The sequence below is a fragment of the Natrix helvetica genome, assembly GCF_964273705.1.
Source record: "Natrix helvetica genome assembly, chromosome: 3".
Lineage (NCBI taxonomy): Eukaryota > Metazoa > Chordata > Lepidosauria > Squamata > Natricidae > Natrix > Natrix helvetica.
In genome coordinates, this window is record NC_138549.1 from 47078599 (window position 1) to 47103376 (window position 24778).

Below are 24778 nucleotides of genomic sequence, written 5' to 3' on the forward strand. Positions count from 1 at the left end.
AGGAGGGTGCGGTTGGGATGAGAGACGACCTGAAGACAATCCAAAGGGGGAATGTAGAATTTGAGAATCATGTGATAAAAATGGAATTTGAAAGGATGTCTTTTTTCCTTAGGTTCCAAAATTTGCCAGAAGCTGAGAACGAAGATCTTAAGGAGATTATGACCACAATGTTAGCAGAATATATTAATAGAGACAAACAACAGCTTGGGTGGGATATTGACCTGATCTATAGGATTAATTCAGCCTATGCAAGAACACACAATGTTCCAAGGGAAGTTCATGTTAAATTTCTTAGAAAAACTACAAGAGATGAGGTTCTAGGAGCTCAAAGGGGAGGACCATTAAAATATAAGGATAAGGAAATAACCATTCTTAAAAAGATCCCAAAGAAAGTAAGAGATAAAAGAAGGAAATATTCCTTCTTAGCAAAAAAAATTATAGGTGGTTGTTATCAGAAGGCATGTTGATTTTTTGGGAGGGCAGTAGAATTAGAATTAATACAGTTGCGGAAGCAGAGGCTTTCATTAAAAAACATACTGCTCTCTTAGGCGACATGGGGGATGTTACACAAGAAACAAAGGAGGGAGGGGCTGAGGCTCTGCCAGTGGACGGGAGGGAGGATGCGACAACTAGAAGACTCAGATCACAAAAGTGATTTGAAACATCTTTGCTAATGTTACAATGCACCTTTATGGAAGTGATAAAAACCAAAATGATTGAAACATATTGATGATTTTGTGTTAAACCTAAAACTGCTAATATCTATGTAAATGTTGATAACTCTCTATCTTTTTTTTGTAAAAATTGCGAGACCTGGGGGGGCTTCTCCCCCCCCGCACGATGTAGCTGTCAAAATGTTCTATAACCTCTTAATCCCCTTTTCCCTGTAAAACTTTTAAAATCAATAAAATTTGGACAATAAAAATAATAATAATAACAGAACACAGTATTGTATGTGCTTGGCATCTTCTATTTACTATAGAAGCATTTATAACACACCTTAGATAATCAGCTACTATATATGGAATTGAAATTCTGTTACAAGATCTTTACTTCTTTTTAATTTAGTTCTCAAATTTAGTTAATGTCCAAATAGGAACTAACAATTAAAATATGCAGGGGTAAACAAACTAGCCTTATTGAAAATCCTGAACGGATATTTGGGAATGTAAATTGTACAAACAATTTTGCTAGGAAGTAAAACTTGCACAGTATGTATCAGCAAGGAATATAACACTTTTTATAGATATAAAAGAAACTTCTTTAGCTCATCTGGTAACATAAGTTCACTAATTCTCTTTTTCTTTTTGACTCCCAAGTAACTCCGGATGCACAGGCGACATAACTGCATCAAGGAGAATGGCCCTAAAGAAAAAAATGCCAAAAAAACACACAAGAATAATCTTAAAATCTGTTTTCTAAAGGATTCAAACTAGTTTTAGTTCCTTGTAATCCTGAATAACAATATTTAATGAAAACATATACTTCTCAACTGGCTATAAGAAGTGGAACATTCCAAACTATAACATACACAATTATTGTTAGTTTGTTCATCCTAATCTAGGACAACTGTTGAAGATTAAAGTTAATCAGTAACAAAAAGCAGTTTAAAATAGATAACTAATAGCTTTTAAATCTCTGTCGATGGTGAGATTCATGTTTGTGACCTTTAAAGCAGTCACAGAAATATAATACCTTACAGAATGCAGAAGGTATCATATAATAATTTTAGCTTTAATTTGGAATTAAACAATCCTGTTACAGTACCAGTCAAAACAATTTACTATAGCAGAACAAATGTTTTACAAATCTTGGGTCATTTTCTGTCTTAGTTTTGAAAAATGCCATATATAATAATGTGTACAATCATGCATGGATACTTATTTACTGATAATAAAAGTATTCTAGCTAGAAATATATTATGAACCAGTTTCCTGCTGGAGATATATCCAGCAAAATATTCATATGGAACACAAACACATTCTAGCTACAAAATTTTCCTTCTTTTTTGCACTTTCCTGTTGAACTCGATGTCTTTATAAAAATCTACGATGTGAACCATGATCGTAACAATATCAAAACTGAAATTTCAGGTTTGGAAAAAAATCATTCTTCCCACTGTCTGATCTGTGTTTCACAGGAAGAAATTGGATCTATCTCCATGTGCATTCCCTTTCATTATTATAAGGTAGCACCCACATTATGGCATTAGTGGTCGAAAGAGGAAATATTAGCAATATTGGATGTGATAAGAGCACATTCTGGCATATTGGTAAGAGTAAATAATATGATACAGATATGTCCATTCAAAGCTTGCGTCAGGTTCTTTACATAATGTACTCTGTGTGTGAAAGAAACAAAGGTTAATGGGCACCTTCTCTCTGCAGAAATATCTGCATTAGTGCACTGTTGGCTGGAACCAGCTCTATTGGCTTTTTGCCTTCTGCATTAACAGCCCTGGTATTTGCTCCAAAGTCAATGAGCAAATGGACCATGTCAACATTGGAGGTTTGAGCAGCTATGTGGAGAGGAGAATCCAGGCCTTTTCCGCTATTTGCACTTGCACCTAAAACAAAATGAGACAGAACTGTTAAACAAACAGTAACTTATTTCTTTTGCTATCTCAGACCCATCTAAATAATTTCCAGTTATATAGATTGTCAAAGGAGCATAAGGCCTCATAAATAATTATTTCTTAATTTGAAATAGCTTCAAACTGTATAAATCCTGAGATCTACTGCCAAAGTAATGTAACAATTGTATTGATCTGAAATGGGACATTAAGAATGCTCAGTATCCTTAATGCAACACAGCAGTGTGAGTTTTTTTTGCAGGAAACTGACAGTTCATTCATTTTTAAATAATTTCAAACTGGTTTCTGTTTACAATGCATGTGTTCCCCAAGGCTGTGGGTTTCAGGAAAAAGTTGCAATGAAAAATTAACTAACCAAATTCTTCAACCCTGACACAATTGCTGAAGAAAAGGCCCTGAGAAGTTATGTTTTATACAACGGGTGTCAAACTCGCGGTGTCACATTGCCATCACGTGACGTTTCGTGATGTTTTTCCCTTTGCGGAGCTGAGGTGGGCATGGCCTGCGCATGATGCATCTGGCCCACAGGCTGCCAGTATGACATCCCTGATGTAGACAATCTACTGAGTAGGCAGTAAATAGGTTTTTGTAAATAAATCTACAAAGGGAAAATTAATTACTCTGCAGGAATTTTACTGTGTCGGGGTTTCCAGCCAAACTGAGGAAATCAAAACAACTAGAAGCCACTGTGTTTTGGCAATTATATTTGGTTAAGCTTCTTGATAACTCTATAGGAATCTGCTACCTCACCATGAATTCATTGTGCATATGTTCATTGTAGCTTTAAATTAGTTAATTCTACCCAAATCAATATGAGGAACAAAGGAAATTAGTCACTAATAAAATGTTTTTAAAAGAAGGTTATACATATTCATGAAAATGAAGGCAGCTAATAAATATTAGCCAACATGACTATTACTTCTAATACCAAAGAGCAGTATTCTGAGAAACCTGAGTAAGAGAGATGCATTCCCTCTTGCTGCATTCTTCCAGCTCCTAAGCTTCCCCTAAGTACCTGTGGTTGGCGACTATGGAAGAAGGCTGAATGAATTGAAGCTTTAGTCTGATCCAAGAATGGCCCATCTTCTCCTCAAGCATGGCTTATATTCAGGGACGTGCGGTCAGGGGAGGCAGGGGAGGCAGAGCCGCACCGCTCTCATCATGAAAATTGTTTTTAAAAGGGAAAAGGGAAAAGGCGCTGAGGAGCCTTCTGCACACGTGGTCGGGAATGGGAGCGCTCCATGGTCCCCTTCATGTTGACTCAGGAGTCAGGAAGGAGGGGAATGGGACCACGTGTGCAGGAGGCTCCTCTAGCCTCAGCCTCCCTCCTGCACACGTCCCATTCCCCGCCTTCCTAAGTCAACATGAAGGGGACCGCGGAGCGTGAGCCGCGGTCCCGCGGAGTGCGCTCCATGGTCCCCTTCATGTTGACTCAGGAGTCAGGAAGGAGGAGAATGGGACGTGTGCAGGAGGCTCCTCTAGCCTCAGTCTCCCTCCTGCGCACGTCCCATTCCCCGCCTTCCTAAGTCAACATGAAGGGGACCATGGAGCGTGAGCCGCGGTCCCCTTCATGTTGACTCAGGAGTCAGGAAGGCGGGGAATGGGACGTGCGCAGGAGGGAGGCTGACGTGGTCCCATTCCCCTCCTTCCTGAGTCAACATGAAGGGGACCGCGGCTCACGCTGATGATGTCACCAGCCTCACCAGCCGTAAAGCTCACCGCACATCACTGCTTATATTACTAAATTAAGAGGGAAAGTATCTGCGTGGACAACTTGAAGACAGACACAGGAATGTCGTAGTGCTGTACTGTCCTAGTCACAATCTACAAATACTACTGACCTCCCAGAACTATTCCCATTAATGCCTCTGTCCTCTACCCATAGACATTTTCAGGTATGCAAAATGATGTTGTTGACATTATACATCTTTTAATGAATTACCTGACTCAAGTAACTTTTTGGCACATTTCAACTGTTGATTCTCACAAGCAACGTACAGTGGAGTTCCAAGATGCTTTATGTTATGGTCAATATTGGCTCCATTGGAAAGAAGAGTTTCCACACATTTGGTATGACCTTCAAAGGATCAAAGGGAATTAAAACTTAAATTCAAACCCCAAAACTAGACCCCAGCTGTTTACACATGAAAGGTGAACAAAGACTCACTGGTTTTTATAAATAACTGGAACTTCAAAACTTTTCCAATTTTTTTCTCTGGCCAACTTTCTTCCATTATAGTTACGGGTTCATACTCAGGTCCTTCACAGCCCACGCCATCTAGGCAGAAGTGGCTGAACCAGAGAACAGTGCCCCTAAATGGTAGTTAATGTGTAGTTCCCCAACTGGCCAAAAATGGTGACCACCACCACAGGACAAAAATTCCAACAGCATCAGAGTAGCAATGCAGGCTTTGTTGAGCAGCAGTCTCATCTTAGCAGAGTAACAGTTTTGCCCTCCAATTGAATCCTATCAGTGTCAAGGGATGAGGCTTTTCCAGCTAAGAACCAAGAGAGAACAAAGTCTATTGATTGCAGGGCCTCGGGATAGAGTATCAGAAGCATGAGCTTCTTCCTTTCACATTTCCCTATTATCCAGGCAGAATTATTCTCCTGATTTCCAGATTGAACAATAAGACACATCTTGCTTTGATGAAGAAAAGGCATCTCAGAAATCTACTAGTGATGGTCAGATTCCCTTTATGCATTTCTCAGAACCTATTCCTCTCCTGTCCCCTAATCTCTTTAATTTCCAAGGTTAATAAAACATTATAAATAAATACAAAATACCTACACTGTATAAAAAGACAGTTTGAGCCTTCAACCTGCCCCATCTGCACTTTAAGGACAGCAATTGGGGATTGTTTTTTCCAACAACTGGTGACACCAAAAAGGAAAGGAAATGCTGGCCAGGAGACCCTCAATCATTGTCTTAAAAGTATCAGTGGAGGGATAAGACGGCAACAGAGACCAGCTTCACTGGTGAAGAATTGTAAAGTCGGCTGTGAGGGCAGTTTTTATATCAACATACTTTTCAACATATTAAGACAAGCTTTACATTCAAGCCTACTTAGACAGCTAGGCTGTGGAGCCAGAAATCCTTGTCAACATACCAAAAACAATTTCACGTCTTGTTTGGCAGTACAGGTAGCCCTCAATTTGACAAGTGGCTCAGATTTATGATGGTTGCAGTGTCCTGAGGTCAATCTGATCCCCTTTTGAGACCTTCTGACAAGCAAAGTCAATGGGGAAACCAGATTTACTTAACAACCATGTTACTAATTTAACAGCTGCAGTGATTCACTTAACAAATTTGGCAAGAAAAGATATAAAAAGAGGCAAAACTCAACAGGTTTCTCACTTAGCAACATACATTTTGGGCTCAATTGTGGTCGTAAGTTGAGGAGTACCTGCATAGCAATAACAACATTTAATTATAGTCTTACCAAAGATAAGAAATTGTAACCAATATTTGGGGGGAAGAGCAGCATGGGCTTCCAGACAAGGATTTATGCCAGTTGAAAGAGATCCAGATCCCATCTGGAGTCAACAGTGCTAAGTCAACAGTGTTAGGAAGCAGGGAATATTTATTTCCAGCTCAGCAGCAAGTTTTGGAATTCAATAAAGAACAGAGATCCTATAGAGCAGGGGTGTCCAAACTTGGCAACTTTAAGACTTGTGGACTTCAACTCCAAGAATTCCCCAGCCAGCAGAGCTGGCTGGGGAATTCTGGAAGTTGAAGTCCACAAGTCTTGAGTTGCCAAGTTTGGACATGCCTGCTACAGAGCAATTTCAAATCCTCTTCTGTAGCTCAGATAAACAGGCAAGGTAAATAATTTTGTCTCCTTTCCCCATTCTCTTTAACATTGGATGAACCAGCCTGAAAAAGGCCAGACTGCTGCTGAGTTTGTTTTTCCCTTTTGTTTTGTGCAGAGTGAAAATATAGAAATTTTTGTTGCTAAGGGATTTGCAGCAGTTAAAGGCAGAGCAAGAGCACTGATTTTAGCTTGATATTTTTCAGCATTTCAAACCTGTGATAGGTGGAGATATTAAAATGGAAATGATGTTTATTTATTTATTTATTTATTTGAACTTGTTAGTCGCCCCCTCTCCCCATAGGGACTCGGGGCGATGTACAAAAGCAACAATCAAAACAGTATCATATAGAGGAGGTAAAAATAAATAAATAAATTACAGTGCTTAGAAAAAGTTAAAACCCCAATAACAGTAAAAATTTAAAAACTAAAATTAACAGTTAAAAAATGACCAAGGGGTGGAGAAGCTGTAGAGTTATGCCAGGCCGGCTAGTCGAAACAGGTGGGTCTTCAATTTCATACGGAAGGAGCGGAGGTCAGTTGTTGTCCTAATGTCTGGGGGGAGGTCATTCCAAAGGGTAGGGCCAACCACAGAGAAGGCCCTACTCCTGGGCACCGCCCTCTGACACTCTCTGGAGGAGAGTGTCCCTCCTGAATGATGTCAAAATGATCTGATCAAAGAGGAAATTCTAATGCTATAACTGAAGGATGAGAAAGTGATGGGCTTTCCAGATGAATTGCAATGTTCCATGTTCTTCAGCATTGCTCTTGAGGTTGAGGTTGCTGGGAATGGCTACTTTGCACTATTTGAGGGGCCACAGATTGTCCAGCCGTGATATTATTTGTAACACACCTAGGTATTTGTTTTATAATACAAACAACAGATAGCTAACATTTGATTATACAATATTCATATAACAAACAGACAACATTTGTGGATTTGTATAGAATTTGTGTGGAATGAAACAATGAATATATCACTTCACAAAGTTGTACCCATCTTGTTACCATGATATATAGCAGGGTGTCAAACTCAAGGCCTGTGGGCCGGATCCAGACCACGGGATGTTTAGATCTGGCCCGCAGGGCTGCCCTGGAAAAAGCTAAGGACTGTCCCACAGTGCCTCTGACAGCGAAAATGGAGCTAGTTTTCATTTTTGCTGGCAGAGGGTTGCAGGAGGCCATCGCAGCTGGAAATTAGCCTGGGAACCTGTTTTCACTGTGAATGTGCTTGGGCCACCACCGGCGCCCCGATACAAATGAAGGCGAGTTGGACACACCCACCCTGGCCATGCTCGTTCTGGTTTCCTGGGGAGAAAGACAACTCTAATGCGGTCCTCAATGAAACGTAGTTTGATACCCCTGGTATAGAGGTACATATGCTGACAAATTTACCTCTTTTAGCAGCTTCATGGATGGGGGATGCCAGGTCACAAACTGGATGTGGGCTGGCTCTGTGTTGCAGTAACAGGTTCAAGCAGTCAACGCTACCACTGACACAAGCATTGAACAGGGGTGTATTCCAGTCAATAGTAGTGGCATTTACCTAAAGGCAAAAACCTGGTATTGTAATGTTTTATTTATAAAACATGTTGAAAAAATTTATAAAATGCTATAGAAAAAGTGTTTTGCAATGATATTTTATTATCATAGTAGCTCCATAAATACACTTTAATACAAAATAAATATATGTCACTAAGTGGATTGAAGACAAGATAGGATCTGGGCTCTTTTAAACATTGTCAGCCGTGGGTGGGTGGGTGTGCTTGTGTGGATAGTAAATGAGTTTCTGAGCGTTGGCAGAAAGTACATTTCTCACCTTGTTCCAACATAGTTCAAATGAGAGGACATTTCTATCAATAACATTTTAATCTCCTTGTTCACCTTTCTTCACAAAAGGAAGATACTGTTAATTAGTAGCAACAAACAGATAGCAAAACCACTTCTAGCACATTAATTCTGATTTGGGTTTATTAGGAATAATAATATTAGGAATCAGATTATTTTCCCCCAATATTAGTTGGGTTACTTTGTTGAAAAAATGTACAAGGAAATCACTGGCAGAGTTTACATTTGGTAGTTAAGCTACCAAGGCAGTCTCCAGCAAATTATTTCTCTTTTTTGCATGCACTATAACTCTAGATCTTTGAGTACTTACATTGGCCCCATGTTTTAATAAGACACTGACACATGCAGCATGTCCTCCTAAGCAAGCTTCATGGAGAGGAGACACACAATCTGATGTTCTAAAATTCACACTAGCTCCCTGGTACAATAACAAAAATCATAGTTAGAGAGGGATTCCAGATGTTCTTTACAAATCTAAGCTAATTCATATTGCTGAAGATTGGATCTAATGTTTCCACCAACAGATTAACCCATTATTTGGGTTTTAAGTAACATCAGCTCATTGTAATTTGGCAACTATAATATCTTTGAACTACTCAAAGCTCATTCCGCAACTTAAAATGTGTTAATTTTCCTAAGCAATACTATCTCTACTGAATGCAGTCTTTTTTCCAATACTGTTACAGTATATCTTAAATACTATGGCAGAAATATATGGGAAACTATTGGCTTTGCAAATGTCAAGTCTCAATGAAAATCCTAATGGAAGGATGCTGTTGGACTCAGATCATGGTCCCAAATTTTCTACTACTGAAATGATCATACTATAACTTGAATATTGGTTCAAAAGGAAGTGAAAACGTAAAGAAAATAATTTTTATCATTTATGGTGAACGCGTGTTAAAGCAAAGAAATTTAGGAGTAAGATTCATATTTTAATACATTTCTTAAAACGATAAAGGTAAAGATGAAACCAGAAACTCTTGGGCATAATGGAAAAAGATTTGGAGAAAAAAATCGGAATGTTGATCTTATATACCGTATTTTCCAGAGTATAAGATGCACCAAGATTTTGAAGAGGCAAATGAAAAAAAAGGTCTTGCATTCTGCAGACCTCCCAAAATGGCCCATTTTTTGCAAAAACGGGCCCGTTTTTTTGTTCAAAAAAAGGGCATGAATAGCCTTTAGGATGGCGAACCTTTTTTGGCTCTTTTTGTCCTCCCCAGGCTCCTATAAAGTCTCTGGAGCCTGGGGACGGTGAAAAATGGCTTTAAAAAAGGCTGAACTCAGCTGGCCAGCTTTAGCTGGCTTTAGAAGGCTTGTAGCGTGCTTCGGGGGGGTGCATGGTCATGCCACACCCATAATACTATGTGCGGGACCCAGTGATCCTCTCCCAGCTTTTGCCATGGTTTTTTCGTCCTCCCCAGGCTACAGAGGCTTTGTAGAATCTTGGGGAGGGCGAAAACAGACCCCTCGCATCCCCCCCCCAGAAGCTCTCCGGAGACTTCAGGAGCTTTCCTGAAGCCTCCAGAGGGCAAAAATGGTCATAGGGGCAAACCAGAAGTTCAGGAATGGTGACTTCTGGTTTGTCCGTAGGGCCGTTTTTTGACCTCCAGAGTCTTGAGGCTTCCGGACAAACCAGAAGTCACCATTCGCAAATTTCCAGGTTCCAACCCCCCCTTGCGCTCGCCCCACTTTTGGCCCAGGAACCAAAAAGGGTTAGCCATCCCTGGTCTAATCGGCAAAACCCAAAATCAAAGTTTCATTTTTTTCTACCTCAAGCACAAATTTCAGAAGCGGTCTCCATGTGGAAACAAAGGTACTTAAGGTCTTTTCTTTAATCAAAATGGTCAATTTAGCCGTTTCTGCCAACTCCATCAGCTTTTGTAGCCTTTCAGTCCATGGTGGGAATCAAAATGTCCTTCCATTTTTGTGCATAGTCATGCTGCTGTTAACTTACCGTATTTTTCAGAGTATTAAGACGCACCTTAAAAGTGGCTGAAAAACTGGGTGTGTCTTATACACTGAATACAGCATTTCTTGTCTTCCAAAACCCTGCCCTCTTCACCAAAATGGCCATACAGAGCTTTTAAGAGGCTTGTAGAGTGCTCCTGGGGGCTGGGGAGGGCAGAAATGAGCAAAAATGGGCCTCAAAAGAAGGCCGAAGTCAGCTGACAGGGCAACGCCTCGCAGCCCCTAACAAATGGCTCCACGTGCCACCTGTGGCACACATGCCATAGGTTTGCCATCACGGGATTCTAGAAATGTCTAGGGTCAGCCTCTGTTTGCTTTCTTGCTTATGGCTGCTTTCCTATGCTTGCTTACTATCAGCTGTCATAGGAATGGAGGGGGGGGACAAGGTATTTGGGAAGGGAATTATATTGTACTGGAGGAGTCTTGTTCTCACCATCTTCTGCGCATGCTGGTGGCTGATGTTTGGACTTGGTGAAGGCCAACCGTTTCGCACACCAACTTGATGAGGCTGTTTGAAGATGCACCCCACATGACACCTTAGGGAGTTGCAGACTGGACAAGGGCATGTTAGTCTACCTTGACGACATCCTTATTTACACGAAAACACGTGATGAACACGTGACTTTGGTGCGCTCAGTCTTCAAAAAACTCCAGGCCGCTGAACTTTATACCTAGGATACTGCATCTCCCACAAAGGCATCGAGATGGACCCAGCAAAAGTCCAAGCTGTCACTGATTGGATACCTCCTCGCACCCGCAAGCCACTGCAAAGTCTTCTGGGATTTGCAAATTTTTATCGTCAATTTATTTCCTCGTTCGCTAGCATTGCACTGCCCATTACAAATCTCCTAAAATCAAAGGCAGAAGCCAAACCTAGGCCGGGCAAGCCTTTGAACTGGACTATGGAGTATCAAGCCGTTTTCGAGAAATTAAAGTGACTCTTTGCAGCGGAATCGGCTTTGAAACACCCTAATATTGAAGGAGGAGGAGCTTCCGGGGCAATGGAGGGACCTTCCTAGAGCTCCGTAATGATGGGGCTCCCTGGCAGGGATAGCGGGCGCTTTCGGCCCCCACCGGTCATTTTGGGGGCCGTGAGGGGGTCAGTGGTAACCCTGGCCGTCTTTGAGAACCAACTGTGACCCGGGGGGAATAGCTGAGACCCGGGAAAATCAGACAGCCAGATGGACAGGAGATGGAGGATTGCGAGAACGCTGAGGCTGAGCCACGGCAGCGGAAAAACCGGAAATGTGACTTGCATGGCTGCCAGGATGGCGAGACAGCTGAGAAACAGAGGAACGGAAGAGCGGAGGAGCGTTTCCATGAGGGAGCGAGTCGGTGAGGAGGAGAACAAACTGTTCGGGGGCGGTGTGGGCCCAGCCGGCGACGGCGATGATGGCGGCACCGGCGGAGATGGCATTGAAACATCGGGTGCCATATTTCCTTCCATCTCTCTAACCGCGGTGAGCTGCCTATTCAGGAGGCCGAGGGGCCGGAAAGGAGCTGTGGGGATTTAAGAAGCAAGCCAGGGGGGGCTGCCGGAGGCTTTGGGCGACCCCAGAAGATCAACAAGCCATGAAACTGGCCTTGGCACTTGGCACCCCATGGATTTCCGATTTAAGCACTTTAAGAATTTTAAGAACTTTAAGAACTTTAAGAACTGTCTCTTTAAGCACTTTAAGAACTTTAAGAACTGCCTCTGGGCCTCGATGGAGGACTATTTCCGATTTAAGCACTTTAAGAACTCTAAGAACTGCCTCTGGGCCTCGATGGAGGTCTATTGACTATCATGGTTCGGCGTTGTAGGCTTCCTCTCTCCTTTTATTTATCCATTTACATCTTGGCCTTTTCACATGTATTTACATCCTGGACCTGCCATAGCCATAGTTATCATCATCATAATCTACTCAAGGGCTGATATTTTACAACTGCGAGGGTCCCCCCTGTCACAGGTATGCCCCCCCGCCCTGGTGAGGGCACACCTCGATGAAGGGTTTATTGACCCAGAGAGGTGGAGGAAGCGGGGGATCAGGGGTTTTTTAGTAAAATGTTTTTTAAAATTTTTAAGGGGTTCCAGGGAGGGGGGGAGGGTTACTCAACCTGGGGGTATGGATATAGCCAGGTCAACAGGTGGGTTCAGGATGGAGGGGAGCGGAGTGGGGGAGGTGAAAGGTTACAGCATTCCTATGGGGGGGAATCCGATAACGACGGTCGTAGGGAGGGGCGGGCGCGAGGACACCAGAAGAACACATAGTCGGTTGGGAGACCGGGGCTGTTGGACACGCCCGGTCGCTTGTACCAACCCCCGCAGTCTAGGTGGACAGGATCGGCAGAGCCTGGGCCTTAGGCTGATGTTATGTAATGCGAGGTCCGTGGTTAATAAGGCCCCCCTCATCAGGGACTTGATCTCAGAGGGGGAGCCGGACCTCGCAGGAATAACGGAAACCTGGTTGGGCCCGGAGGGGGGGTTGCCCCTCGGTGAAATGTGCCCTCCAGGTTACCGGGTGTTCCATCAGCCACGGGCCCAGGGTAGGGGCAGTGGGGTAGCGATAATCATCCGGGAAGATTTGACTCCGAGAGAATTCACTGTGTCGCAGACATCCGGTTGTGAGTCTCTGGGCGTGAAATGGGGCCCAGGGAGACAGTTGGGTCTGTTGATAGTATACCTGGCTCCCCGCCATACATCAACGGCCCTGCCCAGACTCCTCGAGCTGATCGCGGAGATGGCGGTTGAGACCCCCAAGCTACTAGTGATGGGGGATTTCAATCTGCCGTCGACGGGAGAGGCATCCGAGGTAGCCCGGGAATTCATGGCTTCCATGACAGCCATGGATCTGACTCAAGTAGTTCGGGACCCCACACACGAAAGAGGCCACATACTGGATCTTGTGTTTGTCTCCGACCAGTGGACGAGTAATCTGGGTATAGGGAATTTAGTCATCACGCCCCTGTCATGGTCAGATCACTCACTTCTCCAACTGGACTTCCCTGGCGCTACTCCCCGCCGCGGGGAGGCGGAACCAGATTGTCCCAGATGGTTCTGCCCCAGGCGTCTGATGGAACCAGATAGGTTCCAGGCGGAGCTTGGGCCACCTCCTGCAGACCTGTCCCACTCCCAGGCAGAGGACCTGGTGGCCGCGTGGAATAGTGCCTTGGACCGGGTTGCGCCTTTGCAGCCTCTCCGATGGCAACGATCGACCCGGGCCCCCTGGTTTAATGGGGAGCTAAGGGCGATGAAACGCCATAGGAGACGCCTAGAGAGCAAGTGGAGATCCTCCCGCTCCGAATCCGATCGAACACAGGTAAGAGCCTACTTAAGGACCTACCTTGTGGCAATAAGGGTGGCCAAGCGTCAGTATTGTGCCACCCTTATAGCGTCCGCAGAGAACCGCCCTGCCGCCCTGTTTCGGGTGACCCGCTCCATGCTGTCGCAGGGACAGCGGGATCCCCCGTTGCAGGGCAGGGCAGAGGAGTTTGGGGAATACCTGCAGGATAAAATTGATCGGATCCGGAGGGAGTGGACCCACCCCAGTGTTCCAGAGGGGGCGTCCGAGGCTAGTCTTGAGATTCCACGCTGGGAGGAGTTTGACCCTGGTGTCACCGAAGATTTGGACAGGTTGCGCGGGTGACTGCGAGCCACCACATGTTTATTGGACCCGTGTCCCTCCTGGTTGGTACTGGCTTCCTGGGAGGGTACACGAGGCTGGCTACTGGGGCTGGTGAACGCTTCGTTGGGTGAGGGCCTTTTACCAACCGCCTTGAAAGAGGCGGTGGTGAGACCCCTGCTCAAGAAGCCTTCCCTGGACCCAGAGGAGCTAGCAAATTATCGTCCTGTCTCCAACCTTCCTTTTCTAGCGAAGGTTGTTGAGAGTGTGGTGGCTCAACAGTTCCCGCGTCACCTGGAGGAAGATGATTATCTAGACCCGCGCCAGTCCGGCTTCCGGCCCGGTCACAGTACTGAGACGGCCTTGGTCGCGTTGGTGGATGATCTCTGGAGGGCAAAGGATGGGGGTTGTTCCTCCATCCTTGTCCTATTAGATCTCTCGGCGGCTTTCGATACCATCGACCATGGTATCCTATTGCGCCGTCTGGAGGGGTTGGGGATCGGAGGCACCGTATTGCGGTGGTTCCGCTCCTACCTCTCTGGCCAGACGCAATGTGTGTTGGCAGGGGAGCAGAGGTCGACCCCGAGACCCCTTACTTGTGGGGTCCCTCAGGGGTCGATCCTCTCACCTCTCCTGTTCAACACATATATGAAACCGCTGGGCGAGATCATCCGTGGTTTTGGGGTGGGATACCACCTGTACGCTGATGATACCCAGCTGTACATTTCCACCCCAAACCACCCCAACGAGGCCGTCGAAGGGATGTCCCGTTGTCTGGAAGCCGTGCGGGTCTGGATGGGTGACAACAGGCTCAGGCTCAACCCCTCCAAGACAGAGTGGCTGTGGCTCCCGGCTCCCCGATACAACCAGCACATTCCATCGCTGGCCATCGGGGATGAACAATTAGCCCCGGTGGAACGGGCACGCAATTTGGGCGTCCTCCTTGATGCCCGGCTGACTATAGAAGATCATGTGGCAGCCGTGGCGAGGGGGACGTTCCACCAGGTTCGCCTGGTGCGCCAGTTGCGTCCCCTTTTGGACCGGGGGGCCCTGCGCACAGTCACTCATGCGCTGGTGACGTCTCGTCTGGACTACTGTAATGCTCTCTACATGGGGCTCCCCTTGAGGTGCACCCGGAGACTGCAGTTGGTCCAGAATGCAGCTGCGCGGGTAATCATGGGGAGATCGAGGTTCTCCCATATAACACCTCTCCTGCGCGAGCTGCACTGGCTTCCTGTGGCCTACCGGGTGCGCTTCAAGTTGTTAGTCACCATCTTTAAAGCGCTCCATGGCATAGGGCCTAGTTATCTGCGGGATCGTGTCCTGCCCCATACATCCCTGCGGCCCATTCGCTCACACAGAGAGGGCCTTCTCCGGGTGCCATCCTCTAGAGACTGTCAGAGGGCGGTGCCCAGGAGTAGGTCCTTCTCTGTGGCGGGTCCCACCCTTTGGAACGACCTCCCCCCAGACATCAGGACAACAACCGATCTCTGCTCCTTCCGCAGTAAACTGAAGACCCACCTGTTTCGGCTAGCCGGCCTGGCATAATCTCGACAACTGTTCCACCCCTTGGTTAATTTTAATTGTCAATGTTAGCTTTTAAACTTTTATTCTTATTGGGGTTTTAACTTCTCTGATTATTGTATTTATTTATTTTTACCTCCTCCTTTGTAGTCCGTAGACCGTTGCTTGTGTACGTCGCCCCGAGTCCCTGTGGGGAGAGGGGGCGACTAATAAGTCTGATAAAATAAATAAATAAATAAATAAATAATATGGATGCGCCATTCGTGGTACAAGCTGATGCCAGTAACGTGATGGTGGGGGCAGTATTACTTTAAACAATGAGGGTAAATTGCAACCATGTGCTTACACCTCACGTAAGCTTACAGAGACAGAAAGGAGATGGGCCATATGGGAAAAGGAAGCTTTTGCTGTCAGATGGGCTTTGATGACCTGGTGACACTTCCTAGAGGGAGCAAAACACCCTTTTGAAGTATGGACTGATCATAAGAATTTAGAAGTGTTGAAAACCCTGCATAAGCTGTCACCTAAACAAGTGCGTTGTGCTGTGGGGGGGGGGATTTTATGGCTGATGCCTTGTCCAGGCTTCCCCAGTACAACAGTTCTAGGTTGAGCGTGGTTCATCCAGTCATCCCAACTAAAAATCTGGCAGACCCAATGGTTACTAGGAGTCAAGGCCCAGTGGACTTGGATATGACTACGGACCTACTGAACAAACTCAAAGAGGGCCTTGAATCTGATGACTGGTTCAAGGAACATTCTGATGAATGCACCATGAAGGTAGGAGTGGCTTGGGTAGGAGCTAAACTGTATGTTCCTGCTAACCTGAAACCTGTTGTTCTTCAATGGGCCCACGATTCGATAATGGCAGGCCATTTTGGATTTGTAAAGACTTTGCATTTGATTAAGAGGCAATTTTAGTGGCCTTTATTGGAAAAAGATATTGAGTCCTATATAGCCAGTTGTCCCGTCTGTGCGGCCGCAAAAAGACCACCGGGGAAGCCCAAGGTCTCCTCCAAAGGGTTGTCCGTCCTGGGGCCCCATGGAAGGAGATATCAATGGACTATTTTGTCAAGTCATCGAAGTCGTTGGCTAAATTGTTTATTTTACATGCATATAGGTTACATGGAGTGCCTGAATGCATTATTTTGGATGGGGGGGTCCAATTCACCTCTCTCTTTTCGAAGGAGTTCCTGAAATTGATTGGCTCTGCCCAGGGGTTAAGCTCCGCCCACCATCCTCAGACTAATGCAGCTTGTGAACGGACTAACTTGATTTTGCAGCAGTATCTCCGATGTTTCATAAATTATCAACAGGATAATTGGGCTGAACTGTTACCACATGCAGAGGTGGAGTACAATAATTCTGTACACAGCAGTACTGGCATGACCCCTTTAAAGTTGTGTTTGGTCAGGGCTTTGTGCCAATTCCTGAACTGCCTCAAGAGAAACCGCAAATTTTATCCTTGTCTGAGTGGAGTGATCAACTTCAGCAGTTTTGGCCCATGATCCTCAATGCGTTAGATGCGGTCCACCAGGCTCACAAACGACAAGCGGATAAGGGAAGGGTTATGCCGAAAGAGTACCAAGTTGGGGATAGAGTATTTTTGTCCACCAAGTTTTTGCAAACCACCCAAAAGTTGAAGAAGTTGGGGCCAAAGTATGTAGGTCCCTTCCCCATTGTAAAACTCATAAATCCGGTATTGGTGAAATTGGACCTGCCGAAAAACCTTAGCAGAATTTATCTTGTGTTTCATGTGAACCTGTTGAAACCAGAGCATACTTCTTCCTTTCGTCTACCTCTATCTTCACCTCCGGCCCCACTTCTTTTTGAGAGAGAGCAACATTTTGAGGACTCCAGAAAACATGGGGGTCGCATTCAGTATTTGGTCTCCTGGAAACATTTACCCCCTTCCCAGGCTGAATGGGTTGACAAATCTCATGTTAGAGCTCCCAGACTTTTGCGGAAATTCTACACCAATTAGCCTGATAATCCTTGATTTAATGATAGATGTATATACTAGATTGTTATTTTGTATTGTTTTTTTCCTCTCTCTTTTTCTGCAAGGATGATATCTCTTTCTGAAGGAGGGCCGAATGTCAGCCTCTGTTTTGCTTTCTTGCTTACGGCTGCTTTGCCAAGCTTGCTTACTATCGGCTGCCATACGAACAGGGGGGGCATGGTATTTGGGAAGGGAATTATATTGTACTGGAGGAGTCCTGTTCTCACCATCTTCTGCACATGCTGGTGGCTGATGTTTGGACTTGGTCAAGGCCAACTGTTTCACATACCAACTTGATGAGGCTGTTTGAAGATGCACCCCACATGACACCTTAGGGAGTTGCAGACTGGACACTGGGTTGGGGAATTGGGGGGAGGGTACTGGATAAATGTTTGATATGTTTATGTTCCCGTCTTTCTGGCTCAGATCTTGTTTTCCTTTTAGCTGCTTTCAAGTAAAAGTACTTTATCTCTATTAACATGGAGTTGAGGTTTTTCTTTCTTGGATATTGAAGGAGGCATGCCTGACAGGCTAGTTTATATTACTATGGAAAAGCAAAATATTGTGGTTTGATGTTAATGCTTTATTTTACTGCAACAAAGGAAATCAACACTTTTTTTTTCTTTTCCCCAGCCTTTCCTCAATTCTATTTCCTCCTTTTCCTCTCACTGTTTTCCTATTTTCTTTTGTATTTTCTTTTGTATTTTGTATCTTATTTTATAACCTAATAAAATTTTCTGACAAAAAAAAAGATTATTGGATCAAAACGTCTTCGGCCTGATCCACCTCTTGATAGAATCTTAACATGACCTTTTATTATATATTTTTTAACTAACCTCTATATCATTATTAAATTATCATAAATATATGCCAGCTTCTGAATTCTCATCATGTGGCCACAAGGACTAGTTGTAAGTCACTTTTTTAGCAGTGCCATAACTTTGGACAGTTATTAAACAAATTGTTATAAATTGAGGACCATATGTACCAGAAGTTTGTTCCTATCGGTTTGGACCGGTTCAGCCGAACAGGTAGTGGTTTGACAGCCTGGGTCACCAGAACCAGCAGCAACCCAGGCCTGCCACACCTCCAAACCGGTTCCCCGGTCAGCACAGCATTCCCCCCCCCCATTTTTTAATGTTCTGCGCATGCACAGACCTATTTATGGGCAACTGTGCACGCACATGGAGCCAACAGTAATGCTGGCAGAAACCCACCTCTAATACGTACCCACTTATACAATAACATATAAGCTGAACCAGAGATACCATGGAATTCCTGAATGAGTGTCTGAAGACCGTAAGGATTTAGTTGGGGCCAAACAAGCTCAAATTAAAAATGAGGTGATCATAAACATAGCAGACATAAAGTGAATGTAGTGGTGATAAAGTGAAAAATTGTTAGCTCTGGCACATTTTGCCAAACACCTGAAGTAAATGCTAGTTTGGACAAAAATACCGTAAAATATATGACTGCAGAACACCAAACAGCCACAAAATTGAGCTGGTTGTGGAGCACCTGACATGCAGTTACATGACTACAAGGGAGGTGGCCATCAGAACTTCAGAACTGAGTCATAAGAACGTTTGGGATGGGTGTCCATTGTAATTTTTAAAGGCCACTAAGCAACTGATCATAAACTGAGGACTACCTATATTCCTATTCCAAAGTCATATCATTGGTTACCAAAAGCCTACTAGGTCCAATTCAAAGTGCTGGTTATAATGGGTAGGTTTTTTACAGCAGAGCACTGGGAGATATCTGGAAATATCTTGCTAAATGTGAATGTGCCACCTACACAGTCATTTAGTGAACACCAGTTGCGGGTCCATTCCCTCCAACCTGTAATGGATGGATGGTGTGGATCATATAACAGACTTCAGTAGTAGCCCCCATTTTATGGAACAGTCTCCTCCTCTAAGCTAAGGGTGGTTTTAACTCTGCAATTACTTTGTGAGGAGGATTTGTTCAGCAAAAATCTGTTCAGCAGATTTCTGGCCCTCAGATTGTCAATGGCACTTTTGATATACTAGCGTTTTTAATGATGTGCATGTATGTGTGTAAATAAAAATGAGAAAATTAGCTGTAAATATTGGGGAGAGAGGGAGAGAGGGAGAGAGGGAGAGAGGGAGAGAGGGAGAGGGAGAGAGAGAGAGAGAGAGAGAGAGAGAGAGAGAGAGAGAGAGAAATTTCTGCAATATAGTCCTTAAAGTCAAAGCACAGTCAACCTTATATCCTTATTGTGTGAAGTACAGCCTGTCTTCAGAAAAGGATTTAATGATCAGGATAAGCAAATATTGATTTCCTTTCTATCACCATACCTGATTGATCAGTTTCTTTAGAGCAAGTAGTCTCCCATGAAGGGATGCTTCATGTAAAGGAGACCAGTCAGAGACAAAATCTGTATGAAGATAAGAGAAAAAGAATATAATTTAATTAGTATATCTCTATACTTGAATTTGGATAATATCTTAATAAAGCTCCCAAGGGATTTTCTAAGATTATACACATCTATGGGTTTCAATGTGATTAAATACTTCATACTACTTCAAGAAGCAAAAGCAATTATATTTTATTGTCTGACAGGTTATTCTTATCTTAAGTCCCATATAACACAGGGAAAAAACCAAAATATCACCCTTAGTGAAACAGATAAAAAAGCCAGTCATCAAGATGACTGCTGCTATCTCTGTGCCTTTTGCTATGCTGCTCATTTTATTTGGTTGCTTCCTGTGGGAAAAAACAATTTACAAAAAAGCTTTTTTATCTCCAATAAAAGTAAAAGAATGTAAAACTCCTTAACTATAGCAGATTTCATGCATGACCTTAATGCGGGAGTTATGCACATGATATAAGACAGGAATGAGTTTCAAAGTCTGCTTCTGTGTATCATATCAAGAATTCTGAATGTGAACAGCATTTGGGGCATATCAATTTCAATGAGTAGACCCCATTCACACACTCTATTTCATATATAAACATGGGCAGGGAGGTAGAGTTGGACTTGTCAAACATTTGCCCATCAAATTTATTTATATTAAGAATAGCTCTGATTCCACAACTTCGGGTCTTATGTTCTGGATTCTTTTCCATTTCTGCATCCAATGTGTTAGATCCATGACCCATGTTTTCTATTTCCACTTATATCACAAAATATCTAATTGTGACTTTGCTCCTACAGTGATACCTAAAGAACTTTAACAACTTCACTATTTTTCTCTTGCTATCTTATACGGCTAACCTGCTCACCAGAGAGTTAAATAACACCATCTCTCCTCTATCATCTAAATGCTACTTCTAAGATTGCCTCCTCTACAAGGGCTTAACACAGTGCCTGAGTTGCTACACTGCACATGAACTCAGCCTACAACTAACATTAAGTACTTTTTACATAAAACACAGTAGTTAATTTATAAGCTCTACTTTCCTTTCTTTCATTTTTCTTCTTTTCATTGATGTCAAAATTTAGAATCTAAGTTCCTTGGTGTATGGGTCAGTAAAATTCTGTGTACTATTTGGTTCTAAAGTAACAGATTTAATGGCAGTATAGTATTAATACAACATATCAAAAAGTTATTGTAAATTTTTCCAAAAAATGTCTAGCAGTTAGTACTAACTACGTTTCTGCACAGTTTGATGATAAAAATGAAAAACTGCATTTCCTATCTGACACTTCATTTTCACATTGTGTCAGATAACACAATTCAGCAACAAAGGCTAACAAGAAATGCAGATCAGCAAAAACGTTGTCCCTCTTATTTACATGAAAAAGAATTAAAAGGATATTTCCATTTTATATTTCTTCAAACATTTTAAATGGTCTTTTACTTTAAGCATGAATTTAGACAGTATGGCTTCATTTTTTAAGAATAAAATGTTCATGAATGTTCTTGCTTTTGGTTAAGTGAATTAAATGATAAGATGACCCCATTCAATTCAATTTTCTTTCAGATTTGTGGCCTTTCTAATGTCAATATTTTATCACTAGTATATTATTATATTAGTAATATAATAATTATAACATATAATTATATTATTAATTAGTTATTAATAGTAGTAATTCACACACAAATGCAGTATTGTTGAAAGAATATCAGTTATCACAATGATAGATGACTTGATGCCCCACATACTGTATATGTTGGATTTCAATTCCCATCACTCCCAACTGCCATATAAACTATAAGTACAGGGCTTGATTTGCATGTGAGGGCAAGTTGGCTGCAATGCTGTCACTCCATTATCACCAGGGTTGATTTGGCTAATCTGGTTGGCTAGATGGGTGTCCCCTTACCACTCCATGTGCATCTCCCCCCCCCCCCCACAAAGATGTGCACTTGATGGAAGACGCCAACCATCCCAGGAGTGTACTGATCTTCAGTGAGGGTATATAATAGCTCTAAATGCATAAATGTGAGACTAAATGTCAGTGGTAGTAGTAGTTAGGTCTGAGCTATCATCATTTACCTTTTATACATAGTTAACTTCCAGAAAACAAAGTCCCTAAACATGAAGAGAATCATATACTATGTTAGTTAAAGTAGGGGAGTTATAAGGTTAATAGCATAGTTGATTTCACAGAGAAAGCTTTTCAAATAAGTGTGTGCTGAGTTAAACTATTCAAAAGTTTCAATAATTAAACACAGCTACAAAATTAGTCTTGCTCCTGGCTAAAAGTAACAGGCATTGTGCCAATAGTCAAAATAAATGAATCAAAATATCCTTTCAAAAAGGGCACTGAATTTGGTGAAACAGCTTTGTATTCTGCGGCTATCATTTGCATAGGCAAAAAGATTAAGTGTTAATAAATCCAGGCATGCCCCCACAACATGTCTCTTGTTAAAGATGCAAAGTCAGCACTTAATTTTTATATCCTCACTTTAGCCCAATAATACCCTGGGCTGATTCCATCAGCGTATCCAAACTACAGACTTACCATTAAAATAACAGGAAAAATGTAAGAAAAAATAGTTGCTTTGAAGGATTTCTGCCACAAGGCAAAATTTACAAAAATGATTTATTTGGGTGTGATCTGTACTGGAAGTATTTATTAGAGATAAGTTTTAGCATTTACTTTTGGTAAAAAAAAGAAGCAAGAACCTGGGTCTTAAGAAATTTTAAAAGGCAGCTACTTTCTATAGGGGTATAAACTTTTATAATTTGACTATTCTTACGTATAACATATGTATATACTTAAATTCAATTTACAAGATAGTCTTTGTTCAATTCCTGACATTTCAATTGAAACAGCAGGGTAGTGTTGATAGAAAAATAACTGTCAGACACTTTGGGAAAAATTGCTGTCAAGAGTAAATGTTACTGTGCAAGAACCATTGAATTGAATAATTGCTGTTAAGATAGTAATGTCATATTTCAAATGTCAATGAAGGTCCTCTAATATATATCTGAAATTTCCTTACATGAGAAATTCTCTATATGAATAAATTAACAAAAATGTACTAAATATCAACGTTATAATTCTTCAAAATCAATAGATGGTCGTTGGCAGGAAGTTTTGTATTGTGTTGTAGGACGTTTTACACTGAGGGCAGCTAAATTTCATATTGATGTAAAATATTTCCAGGATATTCTTGTACTTATATTTACGAATTGATTATATTGGTTGGTTTCCAATCTTTTCATTTTATGTGTGCTATAAAACAGCTTTTAGCTCAATGGCATTCATACCAAAAATATAAAGCATCATCAGTGAGCATCATACAACATGTGAGAATTATCAGTTGGTATCTACGAGATGCCCAAGTTAAATAATATGTAGTTTAAAATTTATATTTTTTAAGGGCTGATATTTTATTAATTACCAGATCACCAATTTTGACAATATTGTAAGGGTTGAACCACATATATATGGTACTTATAAACTGCTCCCGTGCAATTATTTGTGTCCATACCACAAATTCAGCTTACCATTGTGTTTGTCTACTAGGTATATGATTTGTGTACATACACACATTTTACATACTTTTTCTTCCAATAATTTCCTATATTTTTTAGAAATTATTTAAAAGATTAAAAGATAGCAGAAATATATGAATATTTTTCTCTAATTTTTCTCAGAAAAATTCTGAGAATGAAGAATGGAACCCTGTTTCTCGTTTTTAAAAAAAATCCTCCATCTCATATCTCTACTCTGAACTTCTTATGTTTCTCAGAAGTTACAATCTTCAGGGAGTGAAGGGTGGTGGTGGATTAAACCTTTCTGACTACTGAACATAAAGAAACTATTTTCCATACAAGTTTCTAGATCTGTAAAAGTGTCACAATTCAGATTTTTTCTCTCCAAGTTTTAATTTTTTTGCTTTATTTTGGGAACTTGTTTAATATATAACTTTTTGAATTAAAATGCATTTAAGATTATATGACTCAGCTTTAAATTTATATAAACACCTATTGTTGATAAACACCTATTACTGATATAAATGGAATACTGAATAAGTAGAAATAACTACTAAGAGTAACCTATTTTCTGTTGCAGAAAATCAGTATGTTTGCTGAGAGCACTGAAGTTCTATAGAAATTCAACAAAAACTGCAAATCACAAACATATCATAGCAATTATTGCATGCTGCCATTTTTAGTAAAAAGAATATTTAAAGTTTGCAAGCAGAAAGTCATCACTGAGACATTATGTGGTGAATGCTAAGGTCATTGCTGCTACAATTCCAATATTGCACTGAAAAAAATACCTTTAGCTATAAAAGATACACAAACTCTAATATTATTCAAATATCATACATTCAGTAACAAGAAGAGGACCCTGAATTATATTGTTCAAATTATCATGCCAACTAGTCAACGTTTTCATATTTGATGGTAATGCTATAAAGCAATGCAAAAGTCAAACAGATAATGCAATTTACATTTCTAAATCCTTAGCCTTAAAAAATATATATCTATGTTAGCAAATCTTGTTGCATACTCTTCTGTATTTTCTGCATTTGATCCTTTTTAATGATTATTTTCTCTGCTGAAAAGACATTTATTCTAAAGAATTAAATTCTGCTAACTGCCAACTCACAACTTCTCTGGCTTTTTCACTTCGGCTATGAAACTGCAGATAACAGAGTGTTTACTTACCACCCATCAGTGGATTAAGTAGATAACGTGAATGAATGACCCTTCCTGAACTTCGAAATAGGCAAAACCCGTTAATTTCTTCTTCCACATCCATTGCAATACTGGATTACAGTTATTCCACTTCACAGTTGAGATCATGAGAGTTCAAATTCCAACTTGCCTCTTTTAAAACAAACAAACCAACCAACCAAAAACAAAAACAAGCCAGATTCAAGTTCCATGAGTTATTTATTAAGGGATTTCTGCAGCTACTGTCAACAGTGACCAAAACATGTAGACATTTCCAGAACACCTCTTCATTGACTGAATAAAAAAGTACAAGAAGATT

At 42.0% G+C, this 24778-nt stretch overlaps 1 protein-coding gene across 1 annotated transcript; it reads right to left on the minus strand.

Moving 5' to 3' along the window:
* Nucleotides 1–1216: 1216 nt before the first annotated feature.
* Nucleotides 1217–24778, minus strand: ASB9 (ankyrin repeat and SOCS box containing 9). The gene is made up of 7 exons (XM_081947339.1): nt 24451–24778; nt 19674–19753; nt 8564–8671; nt 7801–7951; nt 4536–4670; nt 2375–2566; nt 1217–1365 (listed from the first exon to the last, which is right to left on the minus strand). Exons 1-7 carry the CDS (start codon nt 24542–24544, stop codon nt 1241–1243), a joined length of 885 nt encoding a protein of 294 aa, XP_081803465.1. The 5' UTR covers nt 24545–24778; the 3' UTR covers nt 1217–1240.

Bases quoted from the DNA above. Each gene is read 5' to 3' on its own strand.
- ASB9 (XM_081947339.1), bottom strand. From the start codon at position 24,544: ATGGATGTGGAAGAAGAAATTAACGGGTTTTGCCTATTTCGAAGTTCA. The intron at 8,672-19,673 runs GTATGGTGATAG...TTATTGTACCAG, and splicing joins TAAAGAAACTGATCAATCAG to GGAGCTAGTGTGAATTTTAG. The intron at 1,366-2,374 runs GTGCCCATTAAC...TTTTTTCTTTAG, and splicing joins GATATTTCTGCAGAGAGAAG to GGCCATTCTCCTTGATGCAG.